The sequence below is a fragment of the Hippocampus comes genome, unplaced genomic scaffold (genome assembly GCF_001891065.2).
Source record: "Hippocampus comes isolate QL1 unplaced genomic scaffold, H_comes_QL1_v1.1 scaffold48, whole genome shotgun sequence".
Lineage (NCBI taxonomy): Eukaryota > Metazoa > Chordata > Actinopteri > Syngnathiformes > Syngnathidae > Hippocampus > Hippocampus comes.
In genome coordinates, this window is record NW_017808403.1 from 2,327,978 (window position 1) to 2,351,343 (window position 23,366).

The 23,366-nt window shown below is 46.6% G+C and overlaps 3 protein-coding genes across 5 annotated transcripts in view; 2 read left to right on the forward strand and 1 right to left on the reverse strand.

The window, feature by feature from the left end:
- Nucleotides 1–3,270, forward strand: part of chd3 (chromodomain helicase DNA binding protein 3) — a 31,178-nt gene extending 27,908 nt beyond the window's left edge. For all 3 annotated transcript variants that reach the window (XM_019858411.1, XM_019858412.1, XM_019858413.1), the window contains one exon: nucleotides 2,302–3,270. In XM_019858411.1, coding sequence (XP_019713970.1) covers nucleotides 2,302–2,570 — 269 coding nt within the window. In that variant the 3' untranslated portion in view covers nucleotides 2,571–3,270. The remainder of the gene's footprint in view (nucleotides 1–2,301) is intronic.
- Nucleotides 3,271–8,423: 5,153 nt separating this feature from the next.
- Nucleotides 8,424–15,149, reverse strand: tnfsf12 (TNF superfamily member 12). Its single transcript, XM_019858416.1, has 6 exons — nucleotides 14,982–15,149; nucleotides 13,281–13,362; nucleotides 11,546–11,602; nucleotides 11,430–11,453; nucleotides 11,213–11,340; nucleotides 8,424–10,327 (listed from the first exon to the last, which is right to left on the reverse strand). The coding sequence occupies exons 1-6, from the start codon at nucleotides 15,147–15,149 to the stop codon at nucleotides 10,052–10,054; spliced, it is 735 nt and encodes a 244-aa protein (XP_019713975.1). The 3' UTR covers nucleotides 8,424–10,051.
- Nucleotides 15,150–20,476: 5,327 nt separating this feature from the next.
- Nucleotides 20,477–23,366, forward strand: part of LOC109508527 (uncharacterized) — a 3,454-nt gene continuing 564 nt past the window's right edge. The window contains exons 1-3 of the mRNA XM_019858564.1: nucleotides 20,477–20,857; nucleotides 21,974–22,633; nucleotides 23,274–23,366. The exon at nucleotides 23,274–23,366 is cut by the window's right edge and continues 564 nt beyond it. Of these exons, the coding sequence (XP_019714123.1) occupies nucleotides 20,839–20,857; nucleotides 21,974–22,633; nucleotides 23,274–23,359 (765 nt within the window). The 5' untranslated portion in view covers nucleotides 20,477–20,838 and the 3' untranslated portion in view covers nucleotides 23,360–23,366. The remainder of the gene's footprint in view (nucleotides 20,858–21,973; nucleotides 22,634–23,273) is intronic.

Here is a 23,366-nt window from a genome sequence, read left to right on the forward strand (position 1 = left end):
GCTCTCTCTCTCTCTCTCTCTCTCTCTCTCTCTCTCGTTCTGTCTCGCATGCACACATAGACTTCAGAATTTTAGCCAATATCATATATCAGTGGAACCACGTTCAGATTCTGTGAGATCATTGTCAGGTTCACAGGAAGAGCAGAAAAAATATGCATGCACACACACACACACACACACACACACACACACACACACACACACACACACACACACACACACACACACACACACACAAAACCCCCAACAACAACAAAAATCATGCAAACTAACAAACCTGCTAAAAAAAAAACTAATCATAACGAACTGTATGGAGAAAAACAAATTAAAAACTAACTTTGAGCAAAAAGCCAAGTCTATTCTAAGCCAGTTCTGGACTTGATTACTCGACGGCCGTATTCCGATATTGCGGGCAAAAAGCCATCCGGCGCGTTGCTCCTATTTAAAGATATCATCTGAGGAATTTCCATCGCTGTTGTTGTGGGGGATGGAAAAAATGAACGCACTGTCAACGTGATACTTGAATGTGAAGTAGCGTGTTCATCTCAGACCCTCCAAAGTCCACAATGGAGTCCATCTGAGGGTGTTTCTTGGGTCGGAGGCCAAACGGCCACCTGAAATAGACATTAGCCCAAACTGCGCGTCTATATTAAGGCTCTTTTAACGAAACGTCAGACCTGTCTGACAACTCATTTGGGACCGGGGAATGTGCACATTGTGTTTTGGCCGCGGCGTCCTCCCCGCCGCCTCCTGCGGCCGCCTGCGAATTGATATTCACCATGGCATGTGCTTGCCAGACGCGCTCTGTGGTTGGCCAGCATGTGTGTGTGCGTGTGTGTGCGTGTGCGCGTGCGCGTGTGCGTGTGCGTGTGCGTGTGCGTGTGCGTGTGCGTGTGTGTGTGTGTGTGAGGAGATGTTGTGCTAGCGGAGATGTGGCAGAGATAACTGCAAAAACCTGCTCTCTCCCCAACGGCTGGAGTGCACAGCGCCGGCTTGGTGTAATTGGAGACCGAAACATCTGTCAAAGGCATTGCACGTTCCATCGGCGAAAATGTCATTATCCCCAGGCCGCGCCAAGAAAACACGCAGGAGGTATTTTGAGAGGGACGCCAACCACAGAGGCACTCTGCTCGCGTAAATGCGTGACGGAAATAGCCGCGAGTTGCCCTGCCCGGATCCTGCGTCTGAGTGCAGTTCGGTCTACGAGGCCGCACCGCCGCCCCTGATTGGGGTCCCGACCAGAGAGGGAGAAAACGAGCTGGCTGGAGATGTGGACCGAGTTAAAAACAACAAAATCCAAAAAGTTGGCCACCATCAAGCTCCTATAATAGCCCTGTCCTCGGAGACGTTCCCATGTGATCCCCCCGCCAACCACTGCTCACTGAACTGCATAAAACTCAAATGTGAGGGTCTGCTTTTCATGTGGGGGGGCGCTCCTGAACCTCGTGAAGACCTCACATCCAAGGTCTCATCCACCATGGACTTGGGAGGCTCGCGGGGAGGCCTTTGTTCCTTTGCGGGCGACAGTTTGGGACAGAGAGATCCATTTCCGGTCCCTCCTTCAGATAGCAATGAAACCAAAGAATGATCAGTCTGTTCCAGTATTTGGAGGAGTGGGGGGGGCGCTTTGGCAGCTTCACTGGAAGAAGAGGAGCGACGGTTGGATGCTACTCCAAAAAAAAAAAATGCTCGCAGTGAAGTGGCCACTGAGCTGAGCGTCTCACAGTGTCATCAGCGGATCCACAGAGACCGGAAGAGTCACAGAAAGGCACAGAAGTGGACATCCTTGCCTCGCCATGACCTCGTACTTGATACGTCCGTCATGCCTTGTGATCAAATGCCGTTCAAAAACACAAACATTGCAGATGTCAAGTAATCGGCGCCGCCACTGGGATCGCTGTCGGGACATCTTGTCCATTCAAAAACTTAAATTTGAAGTTCACCCCAAAGCTGAATATCCCGTACGCTTTGTGAGTCGTGTCTCGTCGGTTGTTTGTGGCGAGTGTGGCGAGGCCAAACTCTGCTCACCGTGGTGACGTTGTCTTGAGCCGCACTCGCTCAACCCAAAAATCCATCGCCTCCTCTTCACCTGGACTCGCCGTGGGAGAGATTTCCCTTTTGGGGGGCCACCACGTGGGTTCATTCAAGCACCTGCAGGACTACCGAGCCCCTCCCCGCCAGCTCCAGTAGCCGTCTTCTGGGCGACTAAATCCCCCTCACGGGGGACCCGTAAAGTGTCACATAATCGTGCTCCCCCTCTGCAAGCCTCCACTACAGTCTGCCGCTTGTCTGCCCCCACAGAAGCCGCCGGCGGAGCCAATTGGGGAGGCGGCGGGGGGCCAGCCGGCGGCGGTGGCGGCGGCGGCGGCGCCGTGTGCCAGAAGACCAAGGAACACGATGTGGTGCAGCGGCAGCGGGTGGTGGACCTGTGGAAAGACGGCAAGTCGGAGGGGGCCATCGGCCTGGAGCTGCGGATGCCCAAGTCGACGGTGCACAGCATCATCGTCAAGTATCGGCTCAGTAACACGGTGGAGAACCTGCCGCGCAACGGTCGCCCCAAAAAACCCTGACGAGCCACCCGGGATCGTGCCTTGGGGAATACCCAGGGAGAGATGTTGCAAGTCGGGGGAGGGGGGGCTCCAGCGCCAGAGACGTCGGAAAGTGGCACCGACGACTCGCGTGCAGGGAGTGGAAAACAAATGCGGACCTCGGAGAAGACTGGATGTGAATGCAATAGCAGGTTGTGAGGAATTCAGTGCGAGGAATACATTCCTGATTTCCTGAGGTTTCCCCCCCCCACCCCCCTTACGAGAAAAAAAAAAAAAAAGAGTTCCCCTTGGATCAATTCTTCATCCACCAGCAGACTGAAGGAGCCTTTCTCCTCGCTTTGACCCGATACTCCCTCATTCCTCCGCAGTCTTCCACTCCTCCGTCTCGACACTCGCGCACGAACGCACGCGCGCGCACAAACTCGCGTGCATACTGTGCAGACCCCACACAGAATCTTGCAAAGGACTTGATGGATCTGCAGACTGCAAGCAGATGAACGGCACTGACCAAAGTCATCCGGGAACACCAAGCTCCATGGACACAAAGAGTCGGGGGTTGGAGCCAAGACTTCATTGTCTCGCTCGAATTAGATTTGGCTCTTCAACAGTTGGGGGTGAGGGGGGCGGGGGGGGGGGGGGCATCGGGATGGCATTTGGTTTGGATCAGGCGTGTGGATGCTTTTGTTTCGACACTTTATTAAAAGAAAGCAAAGGTGAGGAATGAGCTTACGTCCTGTCATCGATCAATTTGCGCTGGCTTAAGGCTGCTGCTCCGAGTTGAGATGTTCAAGTATTTGACCGTCGTTTTTTCCAAGTGGGGCTCATTGTATGCCTCCCGTTTTCTGTCGAACAACCTGCTGCAAACTCGTGTCGGACACGCGGCCCAACCCGCGTGTCGGTTTTGCTTCGGCCGTCCGTCCCTGCGGTGGTATCCGATAACGCCTGTCTTCACTCCACTTGAGCAACTTGATGCGTACCAGTGGTGACAACCCCCGTTTTGACGCACGGTGCGCCTCATCGCTCAGTTTTGCCAAAGCCGGCCGGCCGGCCGTCCATCCATCCATTTTCTTTCCACTTTACCTAATCGCAGTGTATTTCCAAATGAAAGAATTGGTACATGCCAATACTTTTTGTGTTAATGCACACTGCACCCTAATCATCCTGTCAGTCTCCCTTTCACAAAAAGTATTAAAAAATAAAATAAAGCAGGTCCCCTTTAACCTACGGTGGCGCGTGACCTGCGTCACCGGAAGCTGTTAGCGCTCCGCAGACTTCAAATGCAGCTTGCCATCAGAGCTGTTGCGATATAGCTTTTATTATTATTATTATTATCTTTAATTTATATATTGATATAATACGTTTTGTGTACATTTCACCGATGGCACTGGCAAAGAATTGCCAATCTGGAGGGGCGAGAGAAGCATTTGAAAATGGTACGCGTGACCTACGATCGTGAACAGGCTGCTAACGTGCATCGCATGCCTCCGCGTCAGGTCCCCCGCTAAGGTAGGCAGGAAATCCTTTTCACCAACTCATCAACTTTTGTGTCTGCTTTATTTTTCTGTTTGGTTCATCGTCGGGGCCGTTATGGCTGTTGCTCATCATGGCAATGCGTGTGTAAGTGCGTGCGTATGCGCGCGTGCGCGGAAACGGGTCGATCGCGGGAGGTTGTTTGATCGCGAAGGAGATCTTAGCTCAAAAAGGTTTCGGTCACCCCTGCTCTAACCCTTGTTTCAATTCTGCTTCGGCCATCCATCCAATTTTCAATTTCGCTTGTCCACGTTGTCACGCATTTCTCCCAAATTTATTTAAGGCAACTTGTTGATTTCGATTTGGCGCCCCGTACATGCTACATTCCCAACATTTTGGATCTGGCTTTTTGTTTTTTTCTTTCTTCTCTTTTTTTTGTTATCCGCTAAAGAAGCAGATTTCCTCATGTGGATTTGGTGGAGAGCAAAAGCCCAAAGAATGCTCCTGCTGCTGCTGTGTCATGGATGTGTGTCAAAGTCACGCTCAGACACCCGTGCAAATCACTTCCAACCTCTGATTTCCTGCTCTCCCTCTCGATTGAGAAAGTCCAGCGGCGTGTGGATTTATGAAAGCCCAGCTGGAGCGACTCTCCGCTCTGAAGTTTCGCACGCACACACGCACAGACGCACGGTCCAGAATAGAACTCTTTGGCACGGCTACACTCGGGCGAGCTGAAACGCTGCCTGGCTCCGCCAAGATGGCAGCCTTTTCGTCCCTTAGATAGCAGGCAGGACCTACCGGGGAGAGGTTTTTATGATCTGTTGGACCTGACTTGCTTCATCTGGTGCAGTGCTGAGCTGCTCCAGAACAATCCCGAGCTCAACGGGTGTCAAATTAAAAAAAAAAAAAAACTGCCTCCGTTACCCCCACATTTGACAAACGGTCTCACCTGTGGGTCAGTTCTGCTTTGGCCATCCAACCCATCCGTTTTTCCGCCGCGCTTGTCCTCATCGGTGTCCCAGGTGAGCCGGAGCCTCTCCCAGTTGTCTTTGACCAAAAATCACCATAAAAGGTCGCCCCTAAAAACATTTGGAGCCGGGAAGTTTTCCCGCACGCCCTCTAGCGGACGAGTTATAAGCAGCGCTCGATTTGCTTCCTCGTTCACCCAGTCTTCACCTCCGTTTGTTTTGCTTCTCATGCGATATGCTCCCCTCTCTCTTTCCAGTCCCTCCGTTGGCCCCTCGCTGGCAAAGGGCCACGAATCGAGTTAGTCTTGCCTCCTTATCGCAGGGTTGATCTGGAAGTGCTGTTATGACATTCGAGCCCCGGTGCGAGCGCACCCGTCATCTATTTCTAGCTTTTGTTTGGAAAAGGCGCCGTCAACTCGCCGGCGAACTCCCCGAAGCACGTTCGACAAACGTGGGAAGCGTCTGCACCTTTGTGTCAAATGAGTGTTTTGGCTTACGGTGTGCCACCAGGCTCTATGCTCCGACACCATTGCTTGTCGCGCATCCGGGAAGCACTCAGTGCTTAACTCCAAATCTTATCCCATCCCCAACCCCACCCCCTCACCTTGCAGTGCTCAACGGCCCCCCCTTGTCAGTCAAGAAAGAGCGGGAAGGAGAACTGCGACGGGAGCAACGTGGCAGCGAGGTCATCTGTATTGACGACTAGGTTAATGCTCAAGGGCACACTCGCATATAAGAATGAGTATTCAAGCTGCACTGAAAAGAAACAACATTTATCATGAGAATCTTTGTTTGATGGCTTTTGTTCTCATCAGATGAGGGTTTTTTTTTCTTTTTTTGTGACTATTCTCATGAGATGCATGGAAAAATGTGACAATATTCTCTTAAAGATTGACTTATTTTCTCTTCGGTTTCTGACTTCATTCTCATAAGATTGACTTTTTCTTGAAACATTGTTTTAAATTTATTCTTGTCAAAGAAAGATGATCCTACCAAACAAAACTGACTTTCTATAAAATTATGACTTGAAAAAATATTGACCTTAATTCTGATATTTTTTTCTTTAAAAAGTTTACGACTCACGGTATTTCTCGGAAGATTATGCTGTAACTAGATTTCGACTGTTTTTCAGAAAAAAATACTATACTTTTTTAAGATTAACACTGTAAAATGAGTGAGCTATTTCACACACAAAAAAGACTATTCTCTAAAAATGATGTTTTTTTTCAATTTAAAAAAAAATTTATTTTGATTTTGATTTTATTCTTGGAAAAATTAACTCAATTGTTTTCTTTAAAAAAAAAAATAATTCTTGTAAGATTCCAACATTTTCTTTTTTTAAATTAACCCACCTTGAATCTCGAAAAATTGTTCTCCAAAATATGGCTTCATAATCCCAAGACTAACATCAATCAATAGATCATATTCTTAATATTTGGATTTTGTCTTAAATTTTGACTTTCAAACAAAGACGGATGATGTCATGACTTAATTCTCATATAATATTTGTTGCTTCCTTTTAGTGTGGCCCTAACACACACACACACACACACACACACGCACACACACACACACACACACACACACACACACACACTTGCAGTTCTCCTAACTTCCTGTGCTTGTCTGCCTCAAACCATGATACTCCTCAATGAGCCTCCTCTTCCTCTTTGGAGACTTATATACACACACGCACACACACACACACACCTCACTCCGAAAGTATCCTCCCGCTCAAAGCTGCATGCAAATTTCTGACGGCATGCGTCAATCATCAACAGAGTGTACAGTTGGGTAATGCTCTTTTTTTTTTGTTTTTTTTTTTTGTTTGTTTTTTGGGGTTTCTTTGTTTTGAACCACAAAGCTCCCTGTGAATGTTTCTGACCAGTTTCGCAAACAAATCAGTATTAGCCAACATTCCCCGCACACGTACACACTGTTTAGTTCTTCATAGATGTTGCCTTTATTTTATTCTGTTTCATGTCATGAGGATCAAACGAAGAAGTTTCCAGGTAACTTCAGAATTAGCTTTGTTTCTGATGCCTCTATTTTAGATTTGGGGCTTGCAGGTGGTTTAGACGCACACACACACACACACACACACACACACTTCCACAGTAGATGTCAACTGTTGACACAACTCTGTTCAAATGCCACAGATCTGACTGCAAAGGTGTCAGGAAAAGCCTATTGAACCGCTGAACTTTATTTGGTGTTTATCGGAGACACTTCAAACGGTGGCAGAAGTGAGCAGATTCATTTAACATGACTTTGAATGTGATGGGTAAATTCTGAACAGAACCACAAGCCCCGTTTTTTGAGGGTGTGCACACTTGTGCAACCACATTTATTTTTACTTCCCCTCACAAAAAAAAAAAAAAAATTTTGAGTTGTACAGGTTATAGTTTAGGTTACATTAATGGTGGGGAAAGTTTTTTTTTTAATCATAAAAACCTGGCATTTAAACAGGGGGGTGTAGACTTTTTATATCCACTGTATATGCAGGCCAGAAATATATACGTCGAACTATAATTGTGTTTTGTACACTCCATTGTTGAAGAAGAGAACACAAAAAAACGCCTTACTGAAACATACAAATGGACAAAAAAAAGGGGAAAAAAAGATTTTTTCACTTCATTAAAAAATTTCCAGGCGAAAATGAGTCCCCCTCCCCTGCCGCCCCCCAGCAAAAAAAAACAAAAAAAAAAAAAACACTTTGCTTTGTCCATTTTGTTTTTGTTTTTGTTTTTTTCAATCCTTTGTCAGTACACCTATCAAATGTTGGCCGGCAATGAAAGTATTTACAAAATGACACATCTCCTTATTTTTTTGTTTGTAATAAAACGGAATGAAATGAGATGTGCATGCTCCCTGAAGACTTTTTTGTTGACATGTCCAAGTAAAACTGTGACAGGATGAGGAGAGTTGGCATGTGGGCAAGTATAGTGACGGTTAACCGGAGTACCACAAGGCTCAATGTTAGGGCATCATTACTTGCAGTGCATGCGGAAAGTGTTCAGACAGCTGTCATTTTTGTAGCCTTATTTTAAAAAAAAAAAAAAATAGTCCTCAAAATTGTATACACAAAAGCTCAGAATTACCTGAAAAAAACATCTTGTCAAATTTATGAAAAATAAATTGGCTAATTTATTTTTCATAAATTTTCCTAAATTTGTTTTATTTTCATTATATGAAATACCATTGATTTGCTGTAAATAATCAAATGAAAAAAGTTGGCAAAATGAAATGTATTCAGTGGTAGGTTAATTAATTAATTAATGACACATATAATTTAAGAATAACAAACACATTTTATTCAAATAAAATATTTTACAAACACAGATGATCTTTTTTCGTTTTGAATGACTTGACCTGTATAGCCTGTATACAACATCAGTGTGACTATGTATTTAATTGGTTTTTTTTTTTCTTTCACAAAAATGACCAATTCTTACTGCTTTTTTTTTTTTTTTGCCATCCCCAAAATGCAAAGCATCCAGGCTTTTGCGTACGCTGCCTCACAAAGCACAAAGTCACCTATGACCTTGATCAAAATAGGAATAAGCGCAAGGAAGTGCACGCGTGTGCGCGGCAATGTAGACGTTGCAGCTTCACATTGAGGAAGTGAAAATGGAGATGGCGGCTTTGGTGCGAGCGTGTGTGCTGACGGGGGGGAAATATGAGGCGCTGCGCCGGGGGCTTGCTTTCAAATGTCCCGAGGAGGACGGCGAGGAAATGAAAAGAGGATAAAAATGGTGACATGTTCCTCTCTGCAAGGTTTGAGCCGGCACGAAGGCCGAGTGCCCAGGGCAAAGCAATGCGGCGAGCCCACAAAAACGACTTATAAACAAAGACAAACCACTGCTGGAAATAACACACTTGTTTGCCTTGCGCAAGACCGCTTGGCTTTCGCTTATTCTCCATTAGCGTACTCGCTGTGGAAAAACATGATTGGAATGTTGCTTTTTTTTGCGGGGGGGAGGGGGGCATTTCACTGTGTTCCAAATTATTCTGCAAATAGATTGAAGTTAAATGGATGGTGAGAATTGTCTTTTTTTTTTTTTTTTTTAAGAAAAAAAACACACTTTATTCTTATAAGATTGTCTTTTTTGCTTTAAATTTTTTTTATAATTTTCGTTAGTTGTGACCTACAAAAAAATGTCAATTTTTTTTCAGGAGGAATTGTCTGACTGTGAAAATTGTGCGGCTCGCATGAGATTTTTGTTCAAAGAAAAAAAAAACATTTTCATCACAGAATTGCGACTTTATTTCTTGAAAAAAAAAATCGACATCTTTCTTGTCAGACTGGCTCCCCCTCCCCTCCCCCTCATCAAAATCTGCCTTTATTTTCACAAAAGAATGGGTGACCTTTTTCTTTGCATAATTTCACATAACCCTCGTCAGGTTACGATTTTCAATTTAATTCTCAAAAGGCTCCCATTTGTTTTCAGTCCCAGCTCTTTGTGCTCCATAAATGTAATGCATGGAGGGATTTCATTTTAAGTTGGACACTCCTGATGAGAAAAAAAATAATGAGAAGAAAACTCCACTCGCATCCCTTGACCTCAACCCTATTGAGAGAGCATTGAAGAAAATCACCCCAAACTGCATCTGCTTCATGTTTTGGAACGCAGCCTTTCGCGTTCTCGTGGCCCACAAGCGCTTTTCAAAATGTCTGTGATCTTTCTTTTTGAACGACAGGCAAAAATAGCAACAAAAAGAACCAAGAGAAGTGACTGTCCCCCCGCCCCCCCCAAAAAAAGTCCAAAACAGTCCAATTTGATGTTGAAAAAACAAACTTCACATCTCCGTGATGTGCAAAATGTTCCCAGTTTTGTGCACTGTTCGTCCCCAAAGGCGGAAGCTCGGCTTCCGATTCCCATCCGCCCCCTCGCGGGGGGGAGAGTTGGCGTCGCCAGCCAAACAGCGTCCGCACGCCGACGTCGGCTTCACCCCTCCGTCATTCCCCACCCGCCCCACCCCACCAAAAATCGAGCGTCCGCAGGAAGAGGCGGCGCTAGGGGAAATCTGGAAGGACGACAGCTCCCCCCCTTTCGGGAGACGTCAGTTGACTTTGAAGATGCTGAAGACGTGAGGCGAGGCCGACGGGTTGCCCACCGTGTGCAGGCGGAAGGAGGGGCCGGTGACGGCGTGCAGCTGGGTGCCCTTGTCCAGGCGCAGGAGGCCCGACACCTGGCACGGCTTGAGGAAGTGCGACGGGTGCGGCCCGGCCGACGGGGTGGTCCCGTAGCCCTCCATGCACTGCAGCTTCTGCGGCCTCTGGCCTCCCGTCACCACGTCCAGCTTGACGTACTGCGACTCCTGCTCGTTGAACAGAACCTGCCGACCAGGCCAGCACAGCTTCAGCTTCCGCTCGGGCGCAACGCAACGACGCGCTCTATCCTGCCCTCTGGTCCCCACTCTTCTTCTTCTTCCGCTTTGAGTCAAATGGCGACTGTTTGAGAGCTGCGCCACTGGCCAGCTTTGCTTTTCACCGCTCTTATCCCGGCGATTACGCCGCCGAGCGGACACCCGACAGTTCCGAAAATACGACCGCACCGCATCCCAACGGTAACTTGCAGTCCATTCCACTTGAGTCTTCTGGCTGACACGCTTTTCGTTTAGAATGTCACTTTGATTTGACTGCTTCTGACTTTGAGAGACGCACGACTCCTCAAACTGTCATGCATGTTTTTGGGATGTGCGAGGAAACCGGAGTACCCGGAGAAAACCCACGCAAGTACGGGAGGAACATGCAAACTGCACACGGGAAGGCCGGAGCCAAAATCGAACCCTGCACCTCCGCACGGTGCCGCCCGCCTTTGGAATATAATATCGCGATTGTGTTTTTCGACTCCACTTCAGTGTGGGCAGTGTCTTGCTCTCTTCCCTGGACTCTTGAATGTCTTCAGATGACTACGCTACATCTTAACTGCATCCTGCACTCTACTGGAGTCTCTTCCGGCTGAGAAAGCTTTGAAAAGACAATACGTTCGACTTCTCAGCTCTAGTCGACTCTCTTCCGTGTAACGTGCCTTCCGGTGTACTTCTTGGTTTGATGCTCGCTCATTGAATCTCCGGATATTAAACGTAAAACGCAACCCGGGTCGCATTTGACCGTATCCGGCACTCAATTTGACATCACCGTTGCTGCGCTCGAGCGGCAGCGCCAAAATGCGTTTGTGTTTGAGGGAATCGTTTTGTGGGTGGTTGTCGGGGCCGTACCTGACAGAAGAGGAAGTAGACGCCCGGCTTCTCCACGACAAAGGTGCCTTCTTCCTTGTTGTAGCTCACCGCTTTGCTCATGTTGAGCATGCGCTCCTCCCAGCCCTTGATCACGCCGCCTTGGCCCACTGAGAGCACACCAAGCGTCATGTCAGGCGAGCAACGTGCAGCCGGCCACCCACCTTCCACCGCGGCCCCCGACGTACCCCGCTCTTACCTTGCTGAGAGGAGACTTTGGTGACTGTCGGGAAGGAAAAGCAAAGTCAATTAAGGCTTCTTTTTTTTTTTGCTGCAGACGCTAACGTGAGACGAGGCATCTGCCAGGCCACTTACTCTCAAAATGAGACGCCGCTTTCTTGCCGTTTCCGTGCTTCCCGCGCAGCGTCCCCCCTTTTTTTTTTTTTTTTTTTGCAGACAAAACGTGAGTGTGACAAAGAAAACACTCCTGCGGTTCCACAATCTGTCTCCCAACGGCGCACTCATTTGCCTCCCATCTCGTCGCCGTCTTAACACGCTTAGCAGATGGCCAAAAGATTTCCCGTCACGTGCTTTTCATGCGTTCCCTCAAACTGTTCTTTTCATCATCGTAGTGTGCCGGCTGCTCGTAAGGAACCCCCCCCCCGATGGAGTGGAGAAGACCAAAGCATCCAATGTAAACGGAATAAGCGAGATGAAGTGGTGGAAAAGAGTGTCCGAAGGCGCAACCGTTGCCAGGCAATAAATTTTTCTCGAGCTGGTGACAAAAGTACTCACATGCTGTACTGACATTAAAAAAAAAAAAAAAAAAAGTAGTACTGGTTGAACTTGTCATCTATTGGTTATAGAGTCTCGTCATATTCGCATGGCTCCCCTGCCTGCGTCGACAATGTTTCGTGTGTGGCTAGCAATGCTAACGAACAAAAATGAGGCCTACTTTAAGCTAGGTTTCGCGAGCGTATAGCATTAGCAGTCATCGGCTGCGACTGTCCATGTGATAATAGTTTGGGATTATTTCATTGAGCTTAGTTTTTGCTTGACCTTTTGTTTTTTTTGTAATTCAGTTTGAATTAGTTTTTAGCCCAGTTTTGTTTATTTTTATGAACCGTTCGTGTTTTCGGTAATGCTAGGTTTTAGAGTACTTTTCATTTGTTTTATTATTCCTTTTTTTTTAAACGGATGGGGTATTTGTCAAGTGCAAGATTAAAAACAAAAACCAGAAGGAAGAGGGGAAAAAAAACTATAAATTTTGTGTCATGCAGTAAACGACAATCCCAAAACAGTTGTTCAACCTTTCTTCTCCTTCACGGCCAAAGCCCAAAAGCTCATATCTGATATTAACTGACCAAGATGAAAATGAAGGACATTTTCCGTTTTATAAACGTAGGATGCTGTTTCAGTTACTTTGGTTTGTTTTGGCGTTTTTTTGTAAAGTTTTTAATCCGTTTCATGATGAAAATGTCTCGGGGGAGAAGTTACTTTGTTAGTTGTCATTAGCTGTCATAACTTTGGCAACCACGTAGGCTAACATTTCGCTCGTCAATGGCGCGTTGCATCATGTGTTAGCATTAAGCTAGCGGGGGCACTCTGAAGGCCAAGTGGCTTGTTGTTTTCAAAACACAAAGTGTAATTGTCTTTTATGTTTAGCTTGACAGTAAACATTAACTTGGAGAGGCATTAGGCAGCTCAAAGCTTCTTTTGAAAAGAATTGCCCACCCCGCGGTCTCATGGGTTCACTCCCGGACGTATTCTTCAAGCCGCCCGCAAAACGGCCGCTATAAATACCGCAATGATAGGTCATCAAGTATCCCTGCTTTCACAACAAATCATAGCTGTCGGAGTCGCGACAGCACCCCCCCCACCTCCAAAAAAAAAAAAAAAAATCAAATTGACAGCCCAAAAGCGTGCAACAAGCCCTCGTTCCTGAGCCAGCTGGTTTTCTGGGCTGCGAGGCCACGCCGGTCAGACCTGTAATTTCTGCCACAGCCGTCCAGCTGCCTACTGCTTCCTGTGTCGACTTTTAGCTGCGGCCCGAGTGGCGTACGGCCCAAAAAGACGTGTGGATTGTACGTGCGTGCGGACGTGCGTTTACCGTCTCGCTTCACTCTCTGGCCGACGAGCAGTTCTCGCTTCTCCAGAATGAGTTGCACAATGGCCTTCCTCTGCGTGTTGACCTGTGCGCACACACAAATACACACGCGAGATGAACAAGTGTGCATCGTTCACTTCAATATCTCCCCCGCACCCCCTCTGACCCCCCTTGCACGTTTTTAGTGCTTGGCCTCACTCGCTGCGTCTTTCTGGGAAAGAAAGTCGATTTGCGGCGCCAGCAGACTTTGAAACGCTTGGCGGGGGGCCCCACTGGAGGAGAAGCGTGCGTCTGCGTCTGTTTATGCGTGCGTGCTTGAACGGAAAGATACCGTCGCTCTCCTCGCGACGAACAGTCCAAGCATCAGCACGACACGTGTCCCGAGCGAGGTGATCTGCAGGTCAAAACCTGCCATCCCGCCGACCCTCGGCCAGACTTTGAATGACCCATGGGATGTACTTGTCTTAAGAACAAAAATGTTATCCTCCTCTGGAGAGATAAGAAACCAGACAAAACTTGGAAAAGCGTACGGAAGAAAGTTTGATCAGATTCATCCGGATGCTTCAATGAAAATTCTTCTGCTCTTCAACCAAAGAGAAAGAGTCAATGCCTGGGGAAAATCGGGAACAGGCAATGACGGGGCATTGTTTAATGCTATGCTGAATCACTTCAGAACTTGGGAAGGCTTATAAAAGAAAGATTGTCTGCATTTGTCACAGAGGCTGAGTGTGAAGCCCCAAAAAACTGGAAATAAGAGGGCATCATTACTTGTGTCAAAATCTTAAAAGCTTTCAGTAACCTGGAAAGGCATATTCAAGGAAAGATCAAGAAAAAAGACAGGCAATGCCAGGGTATCCTTACTGGCATAAAATCTTGAATCCTTTCACAACTTGAAAATGCATATTAAGGAAAGAACAAAAAAAAAACTCGTGCCAGGGCTCCTTGGAAAGGCAGATTAAGGAAAGAGCAAGAAATAACAGGCAATTTCAGTGCATCCCGAATGGAATAAAATCTCGAATGTCTTCAGAACTTGCAAAGGCTTTTTAAGGAAAGACGCTCTTGGGAAGGCATATCAAGGAAAAGAGCAAGAAAAAAATTAAAAAACGGCAAAGCTAGACTATCCTTATGGGCACAAAATGCCAGATCATCAATACTGCAGTGGAATCCTTGGAAAGGCGCATTCGTCAACGTTTGCAGGGCATCGTGATAGTGCGGTAAAATCGTCGTAAAGGCATATTAAGGAAAATTTGTTTGCATTCGTCACGGATATGTTCTTTCGTGGAGCAAAATCAGAGACAATGCCTGGATGTCGCTGCTGGACAAAATTTGTGATTTTTGTTTTTTTTAAGTTTGTTGACATTTGTCACTGATTCAAATTTGGATTTTTGGGGGGGAAAAAACCAAACAAGAATAACTGGAGGCTTTCCGGTAAACTGTGATATTTTTTTTCTCCACAAAAGACAATAAAACCGTGGGTTCGAGAGTGGGAAATGTGCATTTAAAAACCACCACACATCCCCCACGATGATTCCCGTAACCGCATGCACGAGTTAAGTTGCATAACCAATTTTGCACACACACTCAAACACACGCACACACACGCACACACACACGCGCGCACACACACACGCGCGCGCGCACAAAAGTTGCTCATAGTTTTGTTGTTGTTGCTGCTGCTGGTGCTGTTGCCGTTGTGGCCCCGACCTGCTCGAGGCGCTCCTGGAGGATGTGAAAGGACTGGGACAGGTCCCGCGTTTGGCGCCAGGTCCACGCCGTGAAGAGCGCGCTGCAGGCGGCCACGGACAGAGCGAGCAGGGCGAGCGAGGCCCACAGCGTCCGGAGCTTGCGCCGCCGCGGGGCGATCCGATGCATGCTGACTCAGTCGCCGCCCCCGCCGCCGCCGCCGCCGTCGTCGCTACCGCTGCCACCGCCGCCGATCATCCCACGGTGGTGCGTCTTAGTTCGGAACATCCACGGCGCACTCGATCCCCCCCACCCCTCCTACCCTGGCCCGCCGCGGTTGCTTAATAAACACGCGTGGGCCGCTAATTGGCGCGTCGCATCCCACCAACTGTTGCATCCGTCTCTCGGCGTCTCGGTTCTCCCTTTGGGCTTCTCTCGCCTGGGGGGGTCCCCCCTCTCGTCTTTATTAAGACTGCGCGCGCGTGAGCACCGACCGGGGGGGCTCCCGAGTTGAGATCTGACGCTGAGAGCCTCGTCCTCCCCTTCTGCGTGTCTCTGTGCTGCACGTTTTCTTTTTTTTTTCTTTCTTTCTTGCTTTTCTTTTCTTTTTTTTTATCAAATCAACCGCACTCGATGTGAAGCGTTGGATAATTCCTGAAGTAGCCACACGAGGGCGTAAGAATGTAAGGTTAGAATCTCATTTCGCTTGCCTGACTGCCCATTTGAGTGCTCCCGTTTGTTTTTCTCGTGATATGACCATCTTTCTTGATGTGAAAGGCGTTCTCTCGAAATATTACGGCTTTTTTTTTCCCTATGGAATTACAACTCTTTTGTTTTCTCATTGTTGTTCATTTTTATTGGATTGGGGGGACATTTTTGCGTTTTATAAAAGTTCATGTGTGGTTTTAATGAAATTTTCACCATGTCCATCCATCCATTTTCTAATCTGTTTCTCCTCACAAGGGTTCGTGGGCATGCTGGAGCCTGTCCCAGCCTGTCTTCGGGCAGTCAGCGGGCAGCACCCTGAACTGGTCGCCAGGCGGTCGCAAATTTTCACAAGATTAAAATGTTAATCTTGTAAATGTTGCAATAGTATGACTTCATTCTCGTAAAAGTAAAGTATTTTCTTGTAAAATTACTTAACTGCTAAATGTTTTAACATTTCCAAATATCAATATCATAATATGATTGTGAGTGGCGGCCCGGTGATCCATTGGTTAGCGCGTTGACCTCACAGTGCAGAGGTACCGGGTTCAATCCCAGCTCCGGCCTCCCTGCGTGGAGTTTGCATGTTCTCCCCACGCCTGCGTGGGTTTTCTCCGGGTACTCTAATTTCCTCCCACATTCCAAAAACATGCATTGGTAGCTGATTGAACACTCCAAATTGTCCCTAGGTGTGAGTGTGAGCATGGATGGTTGTTTGTCTGCGTCCTGCGATTGGCTGGCAACCAGTTTAGGGTGTCCCCCGCCCTACTACCTGAAGACAGCAGGGGGTTGCTGGAGCCTATCCCAGCTGTCTTCGGGCAGTATTAAGTCTACTTCTAAAAAAACAAACAAACAAAAAAAACAAACAACAAAAGATGATATTAAGCTTTTATTTTTGTAAATATATTTTGCATCATGTTAAAATTTCATTCTATAACATTTACAGTAGTTGGTTTCTTGTCATGTTACTGTATCTCCAATGTCCATGTTGTCTTAAATACAGTAATGTTCTTTCTCAGCCACTAGAGGGCACTGTGACCATAGAAACATGAACGAGGAATCCGACACACACAACGGAGGATTTGAAGCGACGTATCCACTCGTTAGTTATTGTTTCGACGAGCTCGCATTTTTTTGTTCTTTCTCACACTCTCTTCTAAGCAAGCCTCTTGTTTTTTTCGCATTTTCTCCTTCTCCCTTCTTTTCCTCTTATTCTCTTGCTTCCTACTTTTCCTCTCCCTTTTCCACCCTCTCTTTTGTTTCCCTCTCTCCAATCCCCTCTCTGTGGATTTCCTCTCCCTCACCCTTCTTTTCTCTTTCACTCTCTTTCCACTTTCCCTGGCTTACCCGCTTGCAGTCTTTCTTTTCGCTTTCTCGTTCCTCCCCAATTCTCTTCTTTCCTTCACGCTTTCACTGTCACTTTCCTCGCCCCTAACTTGTGTGTGTGTGTGTGTGTGTGTGTGTGTGTGTGTGTGTGTGTGTGTGTGTGTGTGTGTGTGTGAGTGAGTGAGTGTATGTCAGAAAATTGAACCTCAAGTTATCATTAGCGTGTGTCCTTTAAAACGACACAGAACACATCAAACGAACACAGTGCTCGCTAGTAGCTTAAGGCTCTAAATGTGTGTGTTCGTCACAGTGCGTGTCATTGTGTCCTGGGTGGGTGGGGAGGAAATGAGGAATTCTCGAAGGCTGCCTTGAAATTCTCATTCCTGTGTAGCCGCTTGCCTGCCTGCCTGCCTGCCTGTTCTATTAATAGGCCACGTGTGTCTCCTGGAGGCTGACGTAAATTTTTTTTTCCACCGAAATCTCGCAGATGACGCGCGGACCGACGCACTCGCCGCAGATGTTAGTCAGACGAACGAACTTGACAAGTCCTTCTTATACAGGAGTTCAGAACATGTCGTTGGCCTAAGTCATCGGCGTGGCGTACAGGAAGCCGACGCCTCTTCTTCCTGTTTAGTCTGGCTTCGATTACCCCCCCCCCCCCCCCCCCCCAAAAACACACACACATTCTAAACTTCAACAGGTCATCCTCATACCCAAAATGCACCTGTCACCTTTGTCAAGCAATTAGAGGGTCTGCTTGAATCGAGTGACTTGATTTGTGGATTTCTGACCGTCTGTAGCCGACTGAAGCATGCTTGAGTAAATCTGATTCGGTCGGGCGAAAGCGGCAAAACGGGAAATTGCGTCATCGTGTGTCTTTTTTTTCGGCATGTTCGACTTTAAGCGCTCGAAAAAAAAGGGGGGTTGAGGGAAGCAGACATGCTGTCACTCTATAGACGCTACGTACGCCCTTATTTGGACATGTGCGCTTGTGTTTTCGCTGTCAACTCTGAGTCAAGTGATGTGACGCCATCAAACGAGGAGGAGGAAGAAAGCATAAAGGCCGAACATCACGAGAATTACGTGGTAGGTTTGAAGGTCACTTGTTCAAGTAGGAACTTCATTGAAATTTTGACCTCTGGATTCAATTTAACTCGCCCGGGACTGCTGCCTCTGTCTTGAAAAATCGTATTTTCTTAAAATGAGAAATTTCTTTTATGGAAATCTGACCATCCATTCTATTATCTGAACTCCACACTGGAAGTTCAGGGCCTGGAATCGAACCCCAGACCTCTACACTGTGAGGCAGATATGCTAACTGGTCAAGTGCTGTACCACCCAGAAATCTGTCCGTTTTCACAAATTAAATATCACTTTTTTTCCTCAGAAAAAATCCTCGTAGTTTTCACAATTCTGATTTTATTTTATAATATTGCAATGTGACACACACACACACGCGCACGCACACACACACACACACATACCCACTAGTTTCTTTTCTTCATTTGCTTGCATGAATTTTGTCTGACTCGTTCAAGAGCCAGACGAACACCTCCAATGGGGACACTTGAATTGTGTTTGCCACTTTTTAGTCTCACTGAATGGCCAATGTTAGATTTACAACCTCTGGGAAAGGGGAACTAAAAGATGAACTGGGCTTGGCAATAAGCATTTATAGTTAGGCTGTGCAAACTTTTCTACTCAAAGGCCTGCATTGGAGGTTTGAATCGGACAGCTGATTTATGGATAAGGTTTAAAAAAAACAAAAACAAAAATGTTTACATAAATGTTCTTCACCCGTTTGCCAAACAAAGATTAAACCCGTCTCTTGATTTAAAACTGATCTAATCAATTGTTGGGCAACTTCCTGACAGCTTTGTGAGAACATCGGTTTCATTGTGATTGGGTGGGTCTGCGTTTAAAGCGGGTCACACCCTTCATCAAAACCTTACGGAAGAATCCAACAGCGCAGACACTACGAACCAAAAAAAGGTTGCGATCTTCCAATCCAGTCAAAATGTATTTACAGAGCAGCGCCGTTAAAAACAATACAGTGTGCTGGGAAACACACTGAGTACAATCACAGTAACATTACAGAAGACAAAAATAATCAAACACAAAACTCAAAAGTCTTTACAAATGGTAAAACTGACACAAAAGCCAAAGAGAATTCAAATAATGTTCAACCAAACCATAAAATGACTTTAGTCAGCTAGCTTAATAGTAAGATGCAATAACGTGAAATGCTAATCGAAATTAGCATACGTCACAGTAATTATAAACCTTCAAACAACTGCTACACACAAACTGAGCAATATAGCATAGAACAGAAAATTCAACATTTATCTTTAAACACCAAAATATTCCACCAACTTCATCATTTCGAGCCAACCAACGTCCACTAGCTTCATGCTAGCATAATAAGGTGAAATATCTTGTACATGCTAATGGAAGTTAACATCAATGTTCCACTCATTCTAAACCTTCAAACAGCCGCTACTTTACACACACAGAGTAGCAAAACCTACAAGCAGTCTTTCTTCTGTGTCTCCAGTTGATGAAAAAATATTTTGGTCACTTTTAAGTGTGATTCTAAATATGTGAATACATCCAAGAGTGTTTGGGTCTCATTGTACATGTACACTTGGCTCTACTACGCAACTGTATTTTAATCTTGGGTCAGTGTGGTGGTACATGGAGATGAAGTATTTCTTGAGTTGGTACTTGGTATGAAAAAAAAAAAGACAACCACTGCTGCAAAAAATAGACTAGGGTAACAGCGAGGGTCAGTGTAGGACATTTAGGTTCATCCTGAAATTCCACCCAACTATTTGGGAATAGTGTGCGATGACTCCGGGGTTGGGCTGCCGGTCTGAAACGCTTCCATTACGTTGACGCTGAGCCCGACGAACAAGAATGGCTCCAGTGTGCACTGTTGAGGCACCATGGCAGGCATGACGTCCAAAGCCTTGAACTGTTTTTGGGCTCAACCCAGGAAGAAAACAGGGCCCCTACTGTTTGACCACGTCAGGCACTCACTGCACATACACGTTTATGATTTGGCACTGTTCAAAGGTAATGCTTATAAAAATGTTTTGCTCGACACTAAAAATAGTTTAGGATAATCCAGGCATCTTTTTCAGTTTTTCCACATTGGGTTTATAGGTGAACTGGACGCTTTTCTCCGGGTGAGATGTATATTGTGGACTGGGCAAATATAGACAAAAAAATTCTCACTCACTGTATGGACAATATAGAGTCCTGTTGACCTCAATATGCGTGCTTTAACTGTTATTCTGAGATAAGTGTGCGGACATTCATTAACGCATTAATAGCGTCAAGCTTGAAAAGGTCAAAAAGAAATGGGGGTTATCTTTCTAAGTGCAATATTGATACCAACAGACACTTTTTATTTCTGACTTATTTCAAGACAAGTCGTTTTAACTAGTACAAGAAGAAATCGTTCAGTTGTTTTTTCACCTTACGTTGTGCTCTTAAAGAAACTTGACATTTGTAGTGGCCCAGCACACCCCTTCACCTCGCGTGGAGTTAGTCGCGCCCACTCCAAGTTTCTCGGTTTCTCTGACGCAGGTGCGCGTCCACGCGCGACTAGCGCGCGCCCCCGTCGTTTAAAGCAGTCGCAAGCAGAACCAAGTCAACCACAGGAATGTGATCCAGATAGCATTGCATTAGCATCGAAAGGCGTAGCGTGTGTGGAAGTAGACACCGAACCTACAACCGACTTTTTATCGTCCAAGGTGACATTTCCCTCTTCTCCTCGTGCGTTTTAGCTCGGCAGTGCACTTCAAGTGACGTTTCACCTAAGGCCTTCGCGGACATCGTTTGGATGAGACTGCCACGGCCAGGTAAGAGCGACGACCGAAGCGCCTTTAAGAAACTGCACATTTGAACATTTGCTCGCTTGATTGTCGCACACACGACGCGTGTCACACGGATGACTTTGTACGCTTAGCTCTACTGGTTCGATTGTTAATTCGGCATGTTTTGAACGTAAAAGAGTGAACTTTACGAGTGTACTGTATTTAAAAAAAAAGTTAAAATTCTATCACTAATTAATCTGCACATATGAATGACCAATGTATAACGAACCTTATGCATAACCTTGGTTCTGCATTAGTTGAGAAGTTTAATCTCAACAAAACGAGTGCATTGCCGGCATTATGAGGCATCTTTGTGTCAAGGAAATATGTTAAAGTGAGTTGAGGAGCTCCATTTAGAAGAAGAGCATGCTTTGCCACCATCTTGTAGCACCATGGTGCAAAGGAACTCTGTAAAAGTGAGTTCAGGCGTTTCTTTTGGACAAAAAAAATGCATAACCGGCATCTTTGTGTCCAAGAACTATGTTGAAGTGAGTTGAGAAGTTTCATTTGGACAAAAAAAAAAGACTTTGCTACTATCTTGGTGTAAAGGACTTACAATGAAATGAGTTAAGGAGTTTGGGTGACAGTGGTAGGTAACCACTGTGTTTGTGTACTGTTGGAGGAAATTGTTGCTCTTGTTTTGCAATACATCAGTCCTGTTGTGTCAAAGTGTTTGGTAAGTCTAATAATGACACACTCACAGAAGCATGCCATTGTTTGGAGAACACAAGTATTTCAGGGGGTTGGGTGGGGGGCCTGGGGGGTGGAAAGCTGTTTCCTGCATCAATGTCCCACTAACAATGGTCAAACGTTTGAGACTGTGCTCATTTCTGAGGAGGGATGGTGAAAGAATGGTGGGCGAAAAAAAAAATAAGGGGCCAAAGTGAAAGCGACACAATGGAGAAGAGGCTTGGAGCTTGTGAGAAGAGGGCGATGTGATGGTTCTGTAAGTCTGGAGGTCACAGAAGGCCTTAAAGCGTCACGCAATAGTACAGTGGAGCCCCCTGCTTTTAGCATAATAGCAAAAATCCATGAGTAATTAACCACCCCCCCCAAAAAAAAGGACTACGATTTATTTCAATTTTCATCTCTTTCTTTCAGACAAAAGCAACTCCGTCTGTAGAAAAGGTGAAACAGCGGTGGAGGTGGTCCACGGGAAGCGACACTTTCAATTCGGCGCCATGTCCCTCGGCACCTTCCACCTCATGCAGACCTTGAAGAACTCTCCGGCCGCGCTGCGCCGCCGCTTCCGACGCGACCGCACCGAGTCGCTGTCCCACGGCGACCCGCTCTTCAAAGTCCACTACCTGGGCACCGAGAAGATCTTCTCCCTGGACCGAGAACAGGCGCGGGACGCCATCGGCCGCCTGCTGGCGGGCGTGGCCAGCGGCAAGAAGCTGAGTAAGGACCACGCCCTGGTGGTGCGGCCTCGCTACGTGGAGGTCAAGGAGCTGAGCACGGGCCGGCAGCTCACCAAGACATACCTGCAGGACATCGCGTACTGCGCCGCCGACGCCGACCGCCCCAACGTCTTCCTGTACATCTGCAAGCACCACGGGCAGCAGCTGCAGTGCCGCGTGTTCTGGTGCAACCGGGCCGAGCGGGCGCGGGACATGACCAGCTGCCTGGCGCACTCCTTCCAGCGGGCGCTGAGTGACTGGCAGCGGGAGGGCTCGGCCACGCCGCCGTCGCCGAGTGCCGACGACGCAGCCGGCTCACCGGCCACCAAGAGCTCCACGCTACCTGCCAGCTTGGGCAGAGGTGAGCAGTCTGGTTCCGCTCATGTGATTCCAAAGCGCCGTGAATGTTAGCCAAATTGACTTCAATGTATTTTTTCTAGAAGAATATATTTATAAGACTGATATAAGTATAATTCATTTTGATTTCGTGCGCATGCTGTACCTCCTGCGGGGCCGCAATTTAGTACATTTGCAAATTAGCGTTTTGTCATCTATTGTGGCCACAATTTAGCATTTTAAATGTTGTGCTCCTAATGTGAGCACATTTTAAAAAATTCAACAGATTAAAAAAAAAAAAAAAAAAATCACAAGCCCATATCAGACCAAAACATTTCCATAATAAATCTCATTTATTTTATGGTAATAAGTTAATTCCATGCGGTCATTAGGGCTGAACTCAGCATTCTATTGATTATCTCAAAGATGAATTTAAATTGATTTCGCAATATGCAATAAAATGCACATGGGGTGCAAGCATTTTTTTTTTTTAATCTCCTAAGAGTTGCCATCCTCAGGTTTTACTGTAGTATCTTTTGAGTATGACATTAAACATGAAAAAGGTGGGGCCTGGGCTGGTGAGTGACGTGGGCGTCGGCGATTAAGAGTGCAGTGCAGTCGAGTTGTATCGTCCCTAATTGGCTCCTATGTCGTTCCACTTCCAGTCCGCTGGAGGAAGAGAGGCTCCGTGTCCCGAAGCCCCCTCCGAGCCATCGCCAGACGAGGGTCCGCCTCTGGCAGCTGGAGCTGAGCCGCCC